General features: G+C 38.1%; 2 protein-coding genes across 7 annotated transcripts in view; one reads left to right on the plus strand and one right to left on the minus strand.

Moving 5' to 3' along the window:
* Window positions 1-21236, plus strand: part of CBR4 (carbonyl reductase 4) — a 111490-nt gene that overhangs the window by 78922 nt on the left and 11332 nt on the right. The window lies entirely within an intron of this gene.
* Window positions 172-21236, minus strand: part of PALLD (palladin, cytoskeletal associated protein) — a 457931-nt gene continuing 436866 nt past the window's right edge. For 3 of the 6 annotated variants that reach the window (XM_017507552.2, XM_017507555.2, XM_017507556.2), the window contains 6 exons: window positions 13052-13146; window positions 10723-10855; window positions 7319-7526; window positions 4175-4340; window positions 3530-3663; window positions 172-2380 (listed from right to left, as the gene is read on the minus strand). In XM_017507552.2, coding sequence (XP_017363041.1) covers window positions 2208-2380; window positions 3530-3663; window positions 4175-4340; window positions 7319-7526; window positions 10723-10855; window positions 13052-13146 — 909 coding nt within the window. In that variant the 3' untranslated portion in view covers window positions 172-2207. Of the gene's footprint in view, window positions 2381-3324; window positions 3371-3529; window positions 3664-4174; window positions 4341-7318; window positions 7527-10722; window positions 10856-13051; window positions 13147-21236 lie in introns of all 6 variants that reach the window. The other 3 variants (XM_017507554.2, XM_037731053.1, XM_017507553.2) reach the window with 2 other exon arrangements.

Consider the following 21236-nt stretch of genomic DNA (forward strand, 5'->3'; position numbering starts at 1 on the left):
ACAATGATTTTAGCTAAGATACTGAACAGAGAAGCCAGCTACATCCTACCTGAACTGCTGATTACAGAACAGTGAGTAATAAATGAGTGATGTTTGAAGCCTTGAAATTTATGCTGATTATGGCAGCAATAGAAAACTAAAACTGAGTATTTTGCTTCACAAAACTGCAACTGTTATTTGTCAAATATTTATTGATGTTAAATCCACATTACACCAGCACAACAATCCAAAGTAGTATGATAGTACTTTTTTTTATAAATACAATATAAAGGTGGCAAAATAATACTAGTTAATCCCAAACCCAGCAAATTAGCAAAAAAAAGTCACATTCAGAAAAATTTGGCAAGTAAGACATAAGTCATAATTCTACAATAGAGATAGGTCCATGAGAGACTCTTTATATGGTATCTTAAATCCCATCTTAGCAATGCATATAAGTGTGGTCAAAGAAATTTGAACCACGCTGCATAGAACATCTGCCACCCGGTGCTCAAGCCTATTAATCACTGAAACCTTGGTCGGTTGTGTTCTTACAAAGAAGTAGAAAGCTGTACATGTGAAACAGTAATATGAAATATACGGGGTGGTACACAGATATAAAATCATTTTTAAAAATACTACGTATGAATTGAGTAACTGAGCTAAGAGAGGCCACTTATAAATAATGAAAGATATATGTGTTTTACGTAAGGAATACAGTGTTTTCTTTTCATAGCAAAGTACCATTAAAGCCTCATGTTTTGTACTACTAGGTTAAATTATTTTTTCTCCTTTTTAAAATTTAACAGTTCCGACTTAAAACCATCAAGTCTGGTCAGAATCAACTCAGTCTAGCTGATGCAAAATCATATGCATTCAAAAAGCAGTCTTTACCGAGATACCTTTACAAACCTTGGAATCCAGCACCTTCTCAAGGTAAGGTTTCATGGCAGCAGGGAAGTAAACTAATAATTCCACTCACCACATCTTGGTGCCTTTGAAAAAATACTTTAAGGCACAAACCTGTTTTTGTCTCCCCTTGTCTCTCCGCTTCCTTCAAGTAGACTAGATCCTACAGGCAGTTTCCCGTTTATGCCGCCTTGCAGTCTCAATCCATTTTCAACCTGCTCTACATACCTACAATCTTCCACTACTACACAAACTTCAGACACCACGGTCTCCACAGCATGTGTGCTCCACGCTTCCAGCTGGCCCTAGGTTCCTCTAGTTGTGAATGGCAGTGTTTTTTTCACCTGTGTTTAATTTTCAAGAAAACCAAAGAATAGCCTGGCCTTTGCTACCTCTCCTGCGCCTTCTACTTTTATCTAAATGGACACACTATAATTGTGCTGGTTGCATTTTCCTTCATTCTCTTTCCTTTTCCTTGCAAATCCATGATTCCTCCAAATACTATATATGCCTTGGTCATCTGGGTGGTTTGGATGCTTTTTGTGGAATGAACTGTAATACATTTCTGCTTTATTCAGAGCACTTTTTATATTATTTATATTTAAATTAGCCTTTTAATATGGTTTGTAAATTGGCCTTTTAATATGGTTTCCTACCAAGGTAGCATGAAAGCACTACACATAAAGAAAAAAAAAACATTAAGAACTAAGGTATTAACCTTGTTAGAAAACTCTTGATATTACTAAAATTTAAGGCAAGTAGTTCCTTCCTTATGATTTAATATAAAAACATTTGCTAAAAGACAAGGCATTTACTTGGATTTCTTTGTCATTTCTTCTTTTTTCATCCTTAGGTATTGCACTTGGTTCACTGTATCTGTCTGAATACACTGCACTTCAGAATCACTGTAGTATTGTTTGTGGTACAACTGCCTCATTAAACATTTCACACTATCAGGCTACACAGCACCTATATCTTGTGTTTAAAGGCACTTGTAGATAGTACAAATTGTGATTACCTGTGAACAACTGATTTCCTTTAGTATTTTGGCATTTTAGGTCACTTTAATCACAGTAATTCCAAAGTTTTAAATTGGACAGTAAATGTGAATTTTCTGTGCAATGTGTATATTTCTATTAGCATCATCTACTTAAACTCTAAGTTTGGTATATCAAGTAAGAAAAATATTATTTTGGTGTTTTTTTATAATTTCTTTTATAGCCAAAGGTATGTTTCTGCCTTTTACATAATGTGACAAAGGAATATGCTGGTCAAGGCAATGGCTGTTTCAGTGTTTCAGCTTTAACAAGACTGCTGGATTACAGGTCCTCACTTTCTACCAAGGCAGTATTCAGTGTCAGGGGAGATGGGTTGGCTTCAGGTTGGAACGCTGCTTTGATGTCTAGTCCCTGGTCCGAAAGTGCTGCATAGCGACTGGCTGAGGGCCGCACTTTTTTTGGCTTGGTGCTCTGTGACTGCTGATGCCACTGGGCTACAAAGAAAAAGAGTAATAATTATGATTTTTAATCAAGATAAACGTGGAAAGCCCTTAGATATTGCAAATAAATACAGAATGTCTAGATATATGCCAGGCACATACTCTGTGAAAGTCTGAACACATCCATGGTAGGAACATGGAAAATTTAGGAACACTTTTGCATTTTACTCACATGTTGCAGATTTACTGTCTATACAGGGTAGTGAGAATACAGCAGCTAGATTACAAAGGTCAAGTGTAGTTTGTCTTTTTTAAGCAAACACTGCAGCACAAGGAATCCTTTGGAGTAGCTGATAAGCTTCCTAATTCTCATCCTCCCTCCCCTTTTAAACGAATATTTTTTCTTCAATAATTATAGCACTTAGGAATTCTGGATGTGGATGCTTTAATACTAATAAATCAACTGAAAGGAACTGTACAGTAGGGAAAGTTGAGGCCACACATTTCTTGATGACCCTCACAAACAAGTTATTTCAAGAAGCAGCAAAATTTGAAATAAGTTCTTAATTTTTTTCTAGTGTTTTTTTAAATGTCAATGGATCACATAATGCTTATTGCACTATACTGTAAATTCCATGGGAACAATTTTCTTTAAATTTAGGATGCATGTACACAAATATACATATACCAACACAAGTCTATTGCTGGCTGCTTAAGATATATTAATGAGAAGCACTAAGCCACAAAAGTACGCATTCCAGGATCAATGGAACACACATTTAGAGTGCATTAGGACACTGCGATAGAATTATAGGACGAAATGTTAAAAGGTAGTCATTTGCAGAACACAGTAACAAGAACATGTGAAAAACATGGTTATGCCTTTGCCTACTGTTAACTCCTAAGGATGCTTGAGTAAGGAAGCCACAACTAACTAGCCAATGTAAGAGAAATCAACATGCATATTTTGCTAATGATTCAAAGTTCCTGAATGATACTTGGGTATTTGTTCTCCTGGTGTGGTTCACTATTAATGTTGAGAAACTATAAATAGAAAGAGAGAAAGCAATATGAATTTTTTGACAAATAAAACACAGTAGTTGTTTCTAAGACTATAAAGAATAACGTGATTTGCTGTCCAGATGTCTAAGTTTTCATAATTTAATGAGTAAATGCAACGCAATGAGATGAAGTGGCACTCACTGTAAACGTCCAGCCTGGCAGTACAGGACACAATCCCTGCTTCATTCTTGGCTGAAACAGTATACCACCCAGCATCTTCTTTTGTGGCTCCCTGAATGAGCAGGCAGATGTAGCCATGGTTGTCCTGGTGCATGCTGGGGAAAGGGTTAAAGCCGTTAGGGTTCTACATTTTTAAAAAGTTGCTTTGGACATGAAGCATCATTTTTAATTAGATCATTAGAAACAGAATTGTGCAAGAAGCTGATAATAGGGTCATACTTATGCTGTAGAGACTACTTGCCCCATTAAAGTTAATGAGAGAAAGAACAGATGTCAAGAGTAGAATAAATCTGTGTACTTAATTCCTAGCTCAGGATCTGCCTTTACAAAAATCACTGAATAGTCTTTTACCACTAAAGCAAATGAATTCATCTTTTCTTTAGATAGAATGATAAACACTTTTAAGAAATCACCGTTAGATCAAATACCATTATAGCTTCCTTGTAAAAGCTTCATCCTACATTGGGTAAAGCATGGTTTTTGTGTGATTTCATCAACAGCACGGCTTTTACACATAAATCTGCATGCTATATAAAATATGTCTTTTGATACATCATTAGGACTGAACTGTTTGTTAAGGATTGGGTTGTCATTGTATAGTCTTACCTCACTCGGTCAGTGCTGTGAGTGAGTGATTCATTTTCTTTCTTCCAAAATATCTGAGGTGGTGGCACTCCCAATACACGACATTCCAGCCGCACTGGGTACCCATCAGCAACTCCTGTGTTTTGCAGTTTCTCAATAAACACAGGGGGTTTGTGTGCTTCTTTAGCTAAGAAAACATGAGATGAATTCTCTATCAATGATACACAAAAGCAGCACTAGAAAGAAGTCAGAAGCCTTTTGGAATATTGCTTCAATAGATCTTTTATGATGCCATTTTTTACTCCAGGTGTTAAGATGCTAGTCCCCTCTCCAAATTATTCTTTTACCAAGCAAAGGTTTGTATGCTTCATTCCGCTCATTTATTTCCTCAATTAATTCAACTCTGATTGGCTCACACTGTCCACTGGCCATCTGCTCCACAGAATGCCTGTCTGACCGGCTGTGGGAGACTCCTGAGTCATTGCTGGCATCTGTGATGGCTTCACTACTAATTATGTTACCCAGCACACACAGCCTCAACCAACTACTGCCACCTAGTGGTGTAAGGACAAGTATTTCTAGGAATTTGACCACTCAGATTCCTTCATTGCCATTTGCAATGTTTGCCATGAAGATTCTGAATATTTGTAACTCTTAAGTGAGACATGGCATAGAATTTAAAGGAGGAAATTTAAAGGGAAGGCATCTTTATCTAAATTTGGCAGCTTTAAATAGTTACCTGTGAACTAGGAATGTGTGTCCTATAAATTACAAATTTCAATTTGTATTCTTTGAAGGAGGCTATAAAAAAGACAGCTTTATTATTACCTTGAAGGAAGGAATCCATTAAAAAAAGAAAACTTTAGTACTTATTCTGAAAAAAATCAGGTTTGATTGTTAACAATCTGAATATTACCATCCAATGGGAAATTGTTTTTTATTGGATCAACTGTAGTAGTGGTAAAAACTACTTCAGAGAATAAATAAGGTTTACGTATTTTCTTCTGAACTACCAACAATGAATCTGAGAATGCATTCCTTTTCCACCACTGCTCCCTCCTCTGGAGTGACAGATCTATCACAGCAAAACAGCTAGGAAAGAGCTCAAAGAGGATGAAAATTCTACCTCAATTTTTCAAATGCTTAATATTCTTCAACACCATGAGTTAGGTTGAAGGTTGGACTTTTACTTAATCTTACATGGTTGCCCATCCTAGGCTATTCTGGGAGAAGTGGGAACAGAAGCTCACTTTGCATTCTCTCTGGGGTCCCAGTTTTGCAAAGAACATAAAATAGATAAAACAAGTCTTAATGTCACAGCAACACACCAGAAAGAATAACATCTACCATTTCGGGGCACTGCTATGCGGGGTACCAGTTACGCAGAGCTTCATACACACTTTTATGATTTAATCCTTAGGAAAACACTGTGAAGTATCATATTCCCATTTTACATATGGAGAAATTAAGTTTCAGAGACATCTATTTGCCAAAGGTCTCACAACTAGTAAAACAGACAAGAGCTGGGACTGAAGCAGATTAGACCCCAAGTCTCTGCTCCCAATTACTGTACGTCACTGTCTTCTGACAGGAGTGCTAACTGACGCATACTGAGATATCTATGTATCTTTTGGACCGCCAGTCTGGGTCCTACAGGACAGATATGATCGAAAGACATTTAACAGCAGAAAAGTGAAGTTTTAGTTTGAGGTTAGAGGAATGAATGAAATCAATCCTAGCATGTAAGAGTATAGAGTACTTTGTACAAAACGTGATAGCATGGCTAACCTGTAGCACCACAGCCTACTTATTTACCACATTGTTATGTGAAGACATGGTGCCATTATTAGAATCATAATGTAAGAGTTTTGTCAAGACCTCCTGGGTTTTATTCTCACTGCTACTCTCTTTCTTGAAAGAGTTCAGTGACTCAGTATGATTAGAAGAGCTCTAGGAGTCGACAGATTGTTTTGAATCCCATCATCAACTTACTAAGTGGGACCCTGGGAAAGTCAGAGATTTACTCTGATTCTCTCATAAGGCTGATGTGAGGGCCAACTGATACATGACGTACATGAAGAACTTTGCAAAAAGAGGTGTAAGAAATAAATGCTATGTTTTGTTATGTTCTTTTAAAAAAGAGATCAGGTAATCAGAATATTTACTTACGCCTAACTCTTTAGGATGGTATAAAAACCTTCCCATAAATGTTTTCCTTTTAGGTGTCTCAAAGCGTAAGACTTCATGTAACAACACTTCAACAGAATAATAATGAAAAAGTAAATCTGAGTGTAGTTTGACTATGACTTTGAGGGTAGATGACAATGTTGTTTTAAAAACTAGGGGTGTGTGTGTATGTGTATAAATATATATAATATGCATTATATATGTGCTTATATATTAAACATATAATATACATTGTATATATTATACATATATAATATACATTATGTGTTTATATATTATACATATATAATTATATATGTGTTTATATATTATACATAGATGATATACATTATATGTTTATATATGTATATATAATATACATTATATGTTTATATATGTATATATAATATACATTATATATGTGTATATGTACACACACACCATTTTTAACTTACATAAAAGTTTAGGTGTATGTGTGTGTATATATATATACACATACGTATGTATATATGTAATGATATATGTATATATGTAATGATATATACATACATATAATATGTATATATATATATATATACACACACACACACACACACACCCCTAGTTTTTAACTTACATAAAAGTTTAACTTGCTTATAACTTTATATATAAGAAAATTCTTTGGTTCCTGGAGTCCATACTGCTGTTACTATTTGTCTATGTGACACTGGGGGCCACTGTACACACAGGAGGAGGTCGAATGACTCAGAAGAGCTAATAAAATCTTTTTCTCTCTTTGCTAGGTGAGTGGGATAAATGAAAGATTTGTTTCTGTCTTGCTAGGCCTCAGAACATGTCCTCATTGGCTTTTTGAACATGTCCTCATTGGCTATTTTGATGATACAATCTATTTTTTCAGTACTTTGATTTGTTTTCCATATTTAGTGATGCAGAATTAGTTTACATTTGTAAGTCTGGTGTTCATTCTGTCAGAGAGCAAGGATTCACAGATTAGCCTACCAGCAACCACAAGCTCCAGGCTGAATGAGTTCTGTCCTGCACGGTTGGTAGCTATGCATGTGTAGATGCCGGCATCGCGTGACGTGACTGGCTCTATGATCAGAGAGTGCACCCCGTTCTCACGCACCAACATCTTGTGAGCACTGTCAGGGCGTATAGGCTTCCCATCTAGTTGCCAGCTTAGATCTGGGGTTGGTAACCCACTGACCTAAATCAAAAAAGAAATGCATGTCAATTTCTCTACTACTAAAATGGAGTGAAATCACTGGTAGCTAAGACGCTCACATGAATTCCTCCTTCAGTAGTACTAGAGATGGCTTTGAGTATCAGCTCATGTTACTCTTTTGCTTAAAACTTTTCAGTGGCTTCTTGAGCACTCACCACCTCACATCTAAACAAGTACAGAGCAACCTAGAGAGGACCTCCGAAATGGGATGAAAAGAATTGCTGTCATCGTCTTAGCTTGCCCAGGGCTATAGAGATTAATGGGATGATGTCAGCACCAGGCTCTGGGCTTTTTGGAAAAAAAGATATCCAACAATAATGACAAATACTGAGCTGGCATTTATATACAAGACAATAAAGCTTCTCATCAAGGAGGAGCCATAGCTATGGAGAATGCATTTGTCAGCACATAAGGCTGCTATTATTTTATAATCCTTGAAACTGAATAACAAGAGCAATATGAAATTATCCAGAAAGCCATCTCAACAAATTACCACCATAGTGGAAACATAAAATCTGGAGACCTTGACAGCTGTGTTGACCAGAGGTCAGATAAACACTTAATTGCTAATAACATGTTGTGCCGCAGAGGGTCAGCATGGTTGCCACCTGCCAGCCTTTTAGTTTTGCCCTTGATTTTGAATGGCAGAAATGCACTGTTAAGGAAGGCATTTTCATCACTATCCCCCACTTTACTAGTAGGAAATTATATAAAAAGATGTCACTTAGACTGTAAAACACTTCTTTTGAAGAACCAGCTTTGCCAGAATCAGCCAGAGGACTCACCAATTCCATTCATGCTCTATGATACTTACTGATACTACCTACCAGGTGCCTCCTACCACACATGTAGCAAAGGGCTACAGAATATAAAGAAAAAAAAAAGTGAAGTAAACTGAAATGACTGGTGAAAAGGATGAAAAAGGTTTTGGAAACAAACAGCAGTCGTTAGGCAGCTTGGCTTCTGGGACGCTCAGGCTCTGTGTCCTCCTGCTGTCCCCTGCTCTCCCTGTCTGGAGGTCATCACAAGTGGTGTGGAGGAAGAGGGAGTGGATGCCTTTGGTTAGGCTCCTTGTAGCTCCCAGGTCTAGAAATAAAATGGCACTGCTTGCTCCTATGTCACCAGGTTAGATCCTAGAAAAACCATCTATGGACTGAAGCCACAGTGTGTTCAGCAGGAGAGATGCCCAAAGCACCCCTAACTCTCAAACCACCTGATTCCCAGTGAACCTATCCAGTGGATAGTTATTCATGCAAGGGCAAAGAGAATGCTCCTTTCTTCTAACCCCAGTTCTCCTGGCTAAAGAAAGAAAGCATGATCTTAGGAGCTGAAAGTCACCTAAGCAGGTCACAGTGTGACTAGATCTGTACTCTCGGCACCCATGGAAAGAGTGGGGAAGGAAGGGCATCCATGTTGCTAGAGGAGTGGAAATAGTTATTTTCCCAAAAATTTAGTTCAGTGAAGGATGGTCAGTGTCTAGGAATGTTCCTCAGGGGCTAAAAGGGGAGGGGGCTTTTTGGAGGAAAAGCTGCTGCTTTAATGTTTGGCTTATCTTCAGGATTTTTTTCCCTTTCAAAGCTTAAATACACTGACGATTTTTTTTTCCTGATCTATCTGTACATGTGGCAAGATTTTTCACATTTTCTTTTTTCTTTTTTATGATGGAGTCTCACTCTGTTGCCCAGGCTGGAGTGCAGTGGCACGATCTTGGTTCACTGCGACCTCTGCCTTCTGGGTTCAAGCAATTCTCTTGCCTCAGCCACCTGAGTAGCTGGGATTACAGGCTCTCACCACCAAACCTGGCTGATTTTTTGTATTTTAGCAGAGACGGGGTTTCACCATGTTGGCCAGGCTGGCCTAGAGCTCCTGAGGTCAGGCAATCCACTCACCTCAGCCTCCCAAAGTACTCGGATTACAGGCATGAGCCACCACGCCTGGCCTCTTGATTTCATTTTCCTTGGATATATAAGCACTAGTCGAATTACTGGATCATGTGGTAGCTCTACTGTATAATTCTTAATAGACCAAAAATGAATAAATGCACACTCATATATATACACACTGAAACTCAAATTGTGTGTTTGTACTGTAAAAATAATGATCCTGGGAAATAAAATATTTTTGTTGTATTTATTGTTTTTATACATTGCTACAATTCTAGATTTACTTTCTGAAGAAACAATGCCCAAATCCTCTAAGCAGCTTATGTGTTCTGATATCCCATCGAGAACCAGCAGAGGGAGCCCAAATTACTTTTTAAAATTTACCCATATTTAAGAGTTATACCAAATCTAAGACCAGTAAGTAGTGGGCCAAAAAAAGAAAACGAAAAATTTTAGAGCAGTGTTTCTTAAACATTTTTTCCTTCAACTCCTTTGAGAAATGGATGAAAGTTATATGGACACACATAATTTCGTAGGTAATTTCAGAGTGCAGACACCTAGTGAAGTGTGCCTACCCAAGGACTCTGGGGTTAAAAAGCCCTGCTATGAAACAGATGAAAGAATGATGTCACTCTGACTTCTCTCAGAGTTAGAAAATGGGAGAAAGAAAAGTCTAAGTAGATATATGGATACAAAATCTGCATGAAAAAAGAATGAAGACATGGTAGATTTATTATATTTATTATTTTAACATTTAAAGGGATAAATAAAACCTCCTGATGACTTTCTGGAGAATGTCATGTAGGGTTCTGAGTTAAGAACATATTTAATGTAGATTTAAAAGAATCATAATAAACAATATATACCTATCCAGCATATTTCCCTTTTCCCCCTCTTAAGCTGGACTCATTTTATTTTTTGAGAGAGGGTCTTGCTCTTTCACCCAGGCTGGAATTCAGTGGCACCATCATGGCTCACTGCAGCCTTGAGCTCAAGCAATCCTTCTAACTCAGCCTCCCAAGTAGCTGGGACTATAGGTGCGTGCCACCACGCCTGGCTAATTTTTGTATTTTTGGTAGAGATGAGGTTTTTCCATACTGCTCAGGCTGGTCTTGAACTCCTGGGATCAAGCGATCTGCCTGGCTTTGGCCTTTATAGTGCTGGGATTACGGGCATGAGCCACTGTGCCCGGCCTTCATTTTATACTTTATGTAATTTCCCCAAAAGGAACTATAGAGAAATGGCAAGTGGGGAGAAGTGAGGCAATAGATACGCAAGCAGTAACAAAATCTTACCTTGCAGTCCATTCTGCAGAGCTTTCCTTCTTGAACAGTCAGATCTCCAGGAGCCTGCAAGAAGTGAGGTCTGAAGAATCGCTCCTGAATTGGCTCATTTTCATCTCCACTGTCCCTTGATCTAGAACGAGGCCTTGAAACAAGAAAGATGACAGACAGAAATATAGATAGTAGTTATTTCCAGATTTTAGTCATCTGTTTTCTTAAAATACATGGGGTAATATATGATTTCCTTATCTGATCCCTACATCTAATATTTACAGATTAAAAAATCAGAAAAGCAAAATCTTGTTTAATTTGAAAGTTTACTATAAATTTAATTATCTGCCAATTGCAGGCTACTTACAAATCATAAAAGGGAAAATGAATAAAATGGGGTATATTTTTAAAACTTTATGAAAAGTAGCACTATTATTACCAAATCTTTTTCAACAGAAGTTACTAGAACTTTCCACTATGATTTAAAATTTTTAGGAAATTAAAAGTTCTTATTACCCTACAAAAATTCAATATATTTTTAATTAAAATTCTTTTTCATATTAAGCAGGAAAATACATTACATTTTTAGGCAAGTTTTCTTTTGCATTAATTATCCATATGACTAGAGGTATTACTTTTTGTTTTAAAAAATGAGATTGTACAAATCTCCCAGATTCTGTGTATCTCTGTCACTTTTAAAGGTTGCCAGAGAAACCTTTAAGAGGAATCCAGTTGAAAGTAATTGCAGAGAAGACTTAAAAGATGTTGAATATAAATCCTGTCAGTAGTCATGAGAAGATAAGTTTAAAAACACTTAACTAGGAAAAGCAAGAGTGGAACAAATGAAAGATAAGTATATTAGGCTTATAATTATTATCTTTTTAATATAGTTTAGCCTAATTTATAAGAAAAAGCTTTCTAGGACCCACTGATCTATGGAAAGGCTTAAATGTATTGTGGACAACAAGAAAAGCAAAGAATAATACAAGACAATGGACTGACTTAATACTGTATGCGCTGTGTTTATACCCAAAGATACGGGGCTAGCATCCTGTGAACTGGAATTGCCATGATGAAGTTAGAATTAAATCTGCACATGCAAATGGGAAAAAAAAAATCTGCACATGCTCTGGCCTTCCAAATGCTGAACAAAAGTCTCTGTGGATCTGGTCACACAGGAGGCGTAGACACCACTTGTTTAATGCTTACTCTGTTTTTCTGCTTATTCTCTGTGAGCTAACTATCTGTTCTCTTCACCAAAGGTGTTTGCATCTATGGCCTGTAATCCAGGGTCAGGACTATTTAAGGATATTCTGTCTATAAAATATCTAAACAGGAACCCAAGTTGGCAGGCTGGTTGACTTACTGTATTTTGTTTTTTAGGTGCAAGTCTGTTACTAGGAAGTAATATTCTTTTTCTATCCCTGCCTACCATTGTTCCATCAGTGTCTTTGCATAGACTCAGGACCACTAGGAATCGAAAGCATCTCTATTGTTAGCAGATATCTGAGTATTTAAAATGTGACAACTCTTACCTACAAGATTTGTGGTCTAATGGTCTTATGTTTTGAACTAAGTGGCTGAAAAATGAACATTAATAAATTAGCTGACTTTAACAAACCTAGTGGCAATAGCTTATAATGGTTAACTCACACAGCTATTGGTTAGAGAAGTTTGGTTTCCAACATTTGTGTACCATTTAGTAGTATTTTTTTTTCTTTTTTTTTTTTTTTTTTTTTTTATTTTTTTTTTTTTTTTTTTTTTTTTTCAGATGGAGTCTCGCTCTGTTCACCCAGGCTGGAGTGCAGTGGCGCATTCTTGGCTCATTGCAACCTCTGCCTCCTGGGTTCATGCAATTCTCCTGCCTCAGCCTCCCGAGTACTCGGACTACAGGTGCGTGCCACCACGCCCAGCTAATTTTTTGTATTTGCAGTAGAGATGGGGTTTCACCATGTTAGCTAGGAAGGTCTTACCTCGTGATCCGCCCACCTCCAGCCTCCCAAAGTGCTGGGATTATAGGTGTGAGCCACTGTGCCTGGCCCATTTAGTAGTATTTTCATGTGTCATTTAAAAGTCCTGGGTTTTGATTTATTTGCCTATAAAGTATGTCCTATTTAACAAATTAATCGTGTATGTGAATGGACTTAGCACACATTAGCAAATGTTTGTTCGCATTCCCTTTCTGAATCACAAACGAGCACAGTAATCAAGGAGCCACACACTTTAGGTTTGTATTCATAGTCTGTCTTCCAATCATGTTCACTTTTGTGGTTATATGATGATTTAGTAGTACTAAATTTATATTAATCAATGAAATAGTAACACTTATGGGAGGGAACATCTTAAATACCTTCTGACATGAGGATGGCCTGAGGGAGAGCGGGGACTTCGACCTCTTTGGTTGACAGCCTGTACCATTAGCCGTCCAGTACAACTGATGCGGCCCTGTAGAAATACCAGGAAATAACTGATTTGCTACTTAAAACCATGAACCATTAAGCACTATTATGCCTACTGTCCTATTCTCTGTAAGACATTATTTCATAACACATCAGTGTGCCAGGTTAGTAATGACTCTAACCCTTTTCAGAAAAACACTTTCCCTGGGAGTTAAGTGCCTCAGTAAAACTATTTTTACTCAGGTGACAAGGTTGTTTTTGGAACTCTTAAATAAGCTTTACTGTTTTATCTAGGATGGTTTAAAATGACAGCCCTTGTTTAATTAATTGTAACCTGCATTTACAATTTAACACTTGCTGTTAAATCGTAATCTATAGCAGGAGGACGCCAGTTTCTTGTGAAGATTCCATTTTCATGGGCGGCTATCTGATCACTTGTAGCCAATTCTAAAATCAAACCTAGACAGTTTTAAACGTTTGTCTCAGATCTTTTACATAATATACTGATTTAATGTTAGTGGCATCCCTTCCCCAAACCATGTATTAAAGTGAGCATGATAAAATGAGTGTTATGTAAGAATTGTGCGTGGGATGATAAGGAGAGCTTCATGATTAAATGAAACCATGTTCTTATGAAATGAACATATTTGAGATTTAAAAATCAGAAGGAGCTGAATACCTAAACTATGTAATAAAAAACTATATTTTATATCTTAAATTTGCCAGTTGAAAATCTGATGGGATGGTGGGGTCAGGGAGATAGCCAGAAGTTGGTTAATGGAAACAAAATTACAGCACATAGGAAGAATAAGTTTTAGTGTTTCATAGCACTGTAGGGTGACTATAACAACAATTTATTGTGTATTTTCATATAGCTGGAAGAGTGGATTTTGGGTGTTTCTAACACGAATGATAAATGTCTGAGGTGACAGATATGCTAATTACCATGAATTGAGCATTACACATTGTATACATGCTTTGAAATGTCACACTGTACCTCATAAATATGTATAACTGTGTCAATTAAAAATAATAAAGGCAAAAAAAGAGTCTGATAAATGCTGTCATATGTGAACAGACGAGTAATACTCAGGACGCCCAGATGACATGGATAAGCCACACATTGTTACTTTGGTTTTGGTTTCAGCTCCATCTCTTAATTTTTTTTTTCACCGTTATCAGCAGAGTAGCAAAATACATAATTTTTCTCCTCCACTCGCTCAGGAGAATGAGAAGATGTGCTTCTAAATTCTGATCACTGCCAAAGGTAACAGCAAGAGAAAAATGAGAAGCAGATGTACCATCAATGATTAGACTTAATTCTAGCTCAGAGTTGATAAGAAGGCCTCATGCCCTTACACTGAAAATAAAATTCTTCCATCGGCTCTCATTTTCACTGCAAACTGCCCATAGAGACAGGCCACAGAAGCTGGGGTGTTCTGTGTGTTTTGAATGACTGCATTCCAACTGCAGGTGGATTGGAGTGGGGATCGGGGTAAGGGTACTAGTGGAGGGAATGCAGAGAAAAACACCCATAGCGGGCTTCAGTGAAGGGCAGTACTCTAACTGGTGGGGCTCTGCAGGTCTCCTGAATCCTGGACTTCTTTAGGACTGGCACCTCCCAGAAAAGGCAAAGACACACAGGAATATCATACACACAGGAGAAGAATGACGAATGACCAAAGAGAGGTCATCACAAAACACAGGAATGTCATACAGACAGGAGAAGAATGAGCAATGATCAAAGACAGGCCATCATAAAGAAACAAACCTAATTAGTTTTATACCACTACATATGTGATTCCCTCTGGCATTCACAGTATTTGCTATTGAGGCTGCGGTTAAAACACCATGTTTCCTGAAAATTTCCAAGGAGACATGAAGTCTAACCTTATGAAGGAGAATTATTTCTAACTCAGATTAACTGTATCTGAAGCACAGGCCACTTGATACAGAGTCTCTCCTGCTAAACTCTTGGCAAACATTTGGGATTCCCTAAACTTGAAATCTAAAATTTCACAACTTCTCCAGGTCTGTATGTGCTTAGAAGACCCCCATCATAAACTACCCAACTGTTGCATCATATGAGATAACAAATGAACACATAAAATTAACGATTCTTTTGGGAGGTTGAGGACAAGGAAGTATGTGTATTGTTTTACATAAATAGCTTCAATTGTACTTATATGGAATGTGGCTCCCTTATCTGCTTTCTGGCTTCTACGATGAAATGCTCATAATATCCTTCCTTGTGACAGGAAGCCCAGAGGATCCACAAGTTAAGTTAAAATGAACTAATCATTTACATGATTAGGAAAATATATATTGTAAGTTAAATTCAGACCTAATCTTGAATTTGGACAAGAGGATATGGGTTGTTACAAACAGTCCAACAAACTCGCCCTTTTAACTTGGATTTGAGTTTTGACTTTTCCTAAAACTTTGAGCAAATCACTGAATTTGTTCAAGCCTTTGTTTCTTCTTCTGTACAACTAGGGATGCTATGTATATCTCTCACAAGGATGTTGTAAGTGGTAAATGATGTAACCTAAATGCTCTTATAAATATCAAGTGGTAAGTGACATCATAAATTATCATGGTTAAATTACTCATAGCTGGTCCTGTGTTACCATGGGTCTGAGACATTATGCATGGACCCCCATCAAGATGGTTTTTAGAAGCACCAGTGGCTTGGTGGACCCCAGTAAGAATTTCCATGTGAATATACTTTACTTGAGGTAAACTCTTACCTCCTTTGACAATTCCTTCATATTTCACCAGTATCTCCCCTGCCATTTAGTGCCTTTCCTCTTGGGATGGGTCTCAAATACCTCAGGGTGGCACTCAGGAGCTCTGCAATCACTCTAAATTTGTAAACCAGTTCTGCCGTCCCTTACAGGCATGTGACTTTAGGCAGGTAACTTAATCATTCTACAATTCCTTCTCTAAAATCGGACCATATAGTTAACACCTAGTGGGTTCTCATGAAGATTAAAGGCATTCATATTTGTAAAGCACCTGCCGGCATTGTGTTTGCATGAAGCCAGTGCTCAAAATGTGACATTATTATAGCACTCAATATGGATATAGTTCTAAAACCAGTTTTGAGGCATCCTTTAGAATTATGTAATGGAATTTCTTTTTGGTATTATAATGTAATTTACTCCAAAGGAAAAACAAAATACCTTCGGCATAGGAGGCAGACTGTGGGAGTAGATGAACCTTTTTAGCTGGTGCTTGAAAGGTGTTAAGCACAGTCATATTCAAATGTGCTTATTAGTGTGGCGGTTGCATTTGATGTGGAGGAGGAAATACACCTTATTCAACTCTAAACAGATTCTTGATATGCTTGGCCTGCCTCTTCCTCCCTTCTCCAAAAAAAATGGGGCAGGGGAGGGGAACAGGTGGGCATGCTACTCTGGGAGGTCACAGACTTCTACACTGTTTTCAAGGTTTTCGCTGCTTCTGCTTAGAACGCTATATACAAATATTGCCACAGAATATTTCCTTAACTTCCCAAATTTGAGAAAAAGGAGTAGTTACCATTTGTCATCTTTCTATTCTGATGTCAACCTTCACTCTCAGCATGAAAGGGGGAATTGTGGTCTTCAGGAGGCAGAATTCCGTTTGATTTATGTAGTGTTATTGGCTAAATATATTACTAACCAATACATAACCAGGAGCATTTAGAGAGCATCCAAACTAAGAAGCTGTATAATTCTGTCATTTTTATTTGGGGAAAAAACCCTCAGAGTTCAGTGAAGCATTTTTGAAAAGATGCCTTCAGTGTGCATAATAGAAAGTTCAGGTTTTTAAGTCTGAACATACTATTTTTGAGACAGATCATACAGAATTACCCATAAGTGATTTTTTTTTCTTTTGAGACAGAGTTTCACTCTTGTTGCCCAGGCTGGAGTGCAGTGGTGCAATCTCGGCTCACGGCAACATCCACCTCCCGAGTTCAAGTGATTCTGCTGCCTCAGCCTCCCGAGTAGCTGGGATTACAGGTATGTGTCACCACGCCCAGCTAATTTTATATTTTTAGTAGAGACAGGGTTTCTCCATGTTGGCCAGGCTTGTCTCGAACTCCCAACCTCAGGTGATCTACCACCTCAGCCTCTCAAAGTGCTGGAATTACAGGCGTGAGCCACCACGCCCAGCTAATAAGTGAATTTAATAATAATATGCCTATTAACCCTGGTAATCATAGTAGGCTCTGATGTACATTAATATTGTTGCATTTGCTTTTATTAATTTTCTCATTTCCATCTGCTTTACTATTAACATAAGAATAATGGAAGGGAATGTTTAAAGTGAAGCTTGAAATGAGCCAGGAAACCTTATAATGCTAAAACGAAACATAAGCAACAGACTAACATTTTATATTTAACTCAGCTGTGTGCTCCTTTTCTATTCCAAACAAATCCACAGTTTAAAGCTTATATTACAAATAAGTTTGAATTATTAAAGTGATTCTGTATTAAACATCCAGCTTGTAAAGATTATTTCATATCTTGTGCAAGGCCAATTATTTATATAATAGAGAAATAACATTTATATTTCATAGTTTATGAAATTTAACTTGTGGCACACAGGTCTTTATAAAAGCTTGCCACTTGTATACATAACGCAGTTTGAGGAAACATCAAACTGGAAAACAGCCATTCCAGAATCCAAGTTCAATACAAAGTAACTTAGCAACACAACACAACAAAGTCAAATATTCCTGTTTAGATTTAGCTGTTCTTAAAGATAGGATTAGAGTCTAAAATAAACTATTTGTGATCCTCATTTTGGCATTCTGCTTGGTGTAACTGCACAATCACTCATTATTTTGCTAAACTATGTGATTGCTTTGGTCTCTTATGAATTGCTTGAGCTGCACACATTGAGTGTGATAAACAGACCAGTATATGTTTAGAGCGGCCTGTTCTATCCCAAGTAGAATTTGGATGCAGTCAATAATAGCAAGTGTTTTTCTTATTCCCGAAAGACTGACCCAGGTGGAAAAATACAATATTCTATAAAATATTCTGAACTTTAATATTTTCCTCCCTCCTTGGTTCTCACCCTTCTCTTGGCTGCTTTCTGTACGTATTTTCCACTGCTCAGGAGCGCTCTGCCGTCTGTGTTTCATTACTGAACTGTTTTTTCCACTCTAGTCTTTCTCTTGTCCTTGGTCATTTCACACCATCTGGGCTACAGTGTACTAGAAAACATACATGTATTCTCCCCTTTCAAACCCAATTACTTTTTTCCCCTAAACACAAATACTTTTAAAATTTCAAAATTTAAGGTAACTAGATGGCATTAAGGAAGTCAGGCGTCAATGTCAGTTTTCTGTCAACTATACTTTATGCCTTTGGGATTGCTGTATGTTGAAAGATTGAGTTATTTTGAATTTTTTTCCACTGCCTTTTATGACATGGCTGTTTCAAGTCATATTTTGATTCATAAGTTATAAGAACAAAATGTTTTAATATATGGTAATCGATGTTGTAAAGCTGAGAGTCTAACAGTGTTAAACATTTCTGGAATGGCATCCCTGCAGCAACAAATGGTAACTTATGCCAAGAGTTAGACAGAAAAATGGTCTGTCACTGGTCATGGTTTAAATGCCACTTTGTTTTTCTAATGGTAGTAAAGTTCACTCCAATTTTTAAGTGATGACTCACAAAACTTGTATCTGCCATATTTGAACATACCTGTTACTGAAGACAGAAAAGACAGAAAAGAGGGGTTTTACTCTTGTAATTAAAATCAATCGGGCAACATGCTCAGAAACTTGGAACAAATACTACTACTGCTAAGTGGCATAAATACAGAAACTCTCTCACAGCAATTTCAATGGGATATACACATCTACACACTGAGGCCTAGACTCAGACTCACTTCATGAGTTTCCCTTCCTTTTGCCTGTCTTGGGTTATTTAGGTAAAGAAGACTCTTAGCCCTACCCCTTAATTAAGATGTTGGGAGTGCCAACTGATCTTTGGAGTCGGTTGGAATAGGTAGTGTCAGGAACTGATCTGGTTACTGTGATGCCTGGGGTTCTTGGAATCTTTTTTTGTTGTTGTTCCTTTTGATAGACGCAGAGTAGTCATTTTACCCTTGGCTTAAATCACAGGTGGGATAGGATATTCTGTTAGGAGGGCTGGCCTGCTCCACTTCTCATTTCTGTCTTCTCTCCAAAGGGTAGAGCAAAGAACCAGAGAGGGTTAACCATGGGGCTCAGCAGTGGAATTACTGGGGCCTGGAGTGAGGGCAGTGACCACTCTTTTGCGCCTTCTCTTGGCCCTGAGGGTGCTGAGAGCAGAAAGCAGCTTCCCAGCTTCATGTGTGGCTGATGTCAGCTGTGCTATGGGTGTGGCCGTCCTCTAGCTCACAGCTCCTCCACCCAAGCCCACAGCTGTGGCAGTTCTGGCACAGCCACATCTTCTGCCTAAGTCCCTTCCCATGGGGGTGATCAAACAGAAAGGCGAGGAGGTCAGAAGACCACACACCAACAACACAGTGGGTAGAAATCCCATCCCAAACTGACTTGCTTCCTTTCTGACAGTACTGTGGGAACGGAGTACCTAGACACGGAACTGATCCTTGACATCCTGGCTCCCCAGGCTTCTGTCATAGGCCGGTTGCTTTAAAGATGGGGTAGTTACTGTCTCCGAATTAAAATAATGACAATAACTAGCATTTATTGAAAGCATACTATATGCCAGGTAAACAGAATGATTTTTATATGCACTATTTAAATTTGTATTATTATTATTCTCATTTTACAAAGGAGGAAACAGGCACAGAGAAATTAAGTGACTTCTTAAGGTCACACAGGTACTGAGTGGCTGAGCTAGAATTCCAGCCCAGATCTGCCTGATGCCAAAGTTCATGCTCTTAACCCCTGCACTGCACAGTCTGCCGGCCTCATCCTGGGTTTTTCAGTATCATCAGTGTTGCCCTACAATCTTGGCATTTGTAGTAACATTTCTTTCTTATTTCCTTCCCTTCCTTTTTTCCCTCTGTTTACAAGGGTTTCTTTTTTTGGCTAGTGGGCTTTGGGTAAGACTACATTTATTTTCTAAAACTTCATTTTTGGCTAATGGCAGTGGCTCATGCCTATAATCCCAGTGCTTTGGGAGGCTGAGATGGGATGATTGCTTGAGCCTGAGTTCGAGGCTACAGCAAGCCACGATCATGCCACTGTGCTCCAGCCTCGGTGACTGAGGAAGACATTGTCTCTAAACAAGTAAAAAAAAATTTTTTTTTGAGACAGAGTTTCATTCTTGTTGCCCAGGCTGGAGTGAAATGGCACAGTCTTGGCTCACCGTGATCTCGGCCTCCTGGGTTCAAGCAATTGTCCTGCCTCAGCCTCCCAAGTAGCTGGGATTATAGGCATGTACCACTACACCTAGCCAATTTTGTGTTTTTAGTAGAGACAGGGTTTCTCCATGTTGGTCAGGCTGGTCTTGAACTCCTGACCTCAGGCGATCCGCCAACCTCGGCCTTGCAAAGTGCTGGGATTACAGGCATGAGATACCATGCCCAGTGCATTTATTTTTAATTATGACAAATTATAATTGTATACATTTGTGGGGTACAAGGTGATGTTCTATGTATGTAGTATGGAGTGATCCAAGGCAGCTCTTCAGCAGCTCACCTTCATTTAGTGACTTCCTCAGTTTGTCAAGTGAGTTTAAATTACTGGAGACTACTGAGCCCTGAGGCTGGCCTGCTGTCTTCAACTCTGTACACTGGCATTGTCCATGAACACTGAGTCAGTCCTTCCCCACTAAGAACTTTTCCACATGGGAAAATGCATTACTTTAATTTGAGGAAGACACTAAGCAGACTCACAAGTGTAGTTTTACGTTTATGTTCTTTTGTTTTATAAATTGGCTTATTCCAGTAACAATTTAAAACATGCTAAGAAAAACGCCTTGAAATTAATAGCAGGGCCCCAGTATTGGCAAGTACTTATGGACCACGGATAACTCCATCCCATAATATATCCCAGCCTTTCTAGGGCAAAAGAGGAATAAACGACCCAGCATGAAGAAAAATTTTGGATTTTGTTAGTTCTCCACCATTTTTTTAAACATGCAGAAAACTAAACTAAAAGCTAGGATTTAGGGCCGGGCG

Source organism: Cebus imitator, unplaced genomic scaffold (assembly GCF_001604975.1).
Source record: "Cebus imitator isolate Cc_AM_T3 unplaced genomic scaffold, Cebus_imitator-1.0 Scaffold378, whole genome shotgun sequence".
In the NCBI taxonomy this organism is placed as follows: Eukaryota; Metazoa; Chordata; class Mammalia; order Primates; family Cebidae; genus Cebus; species Cebus imitator.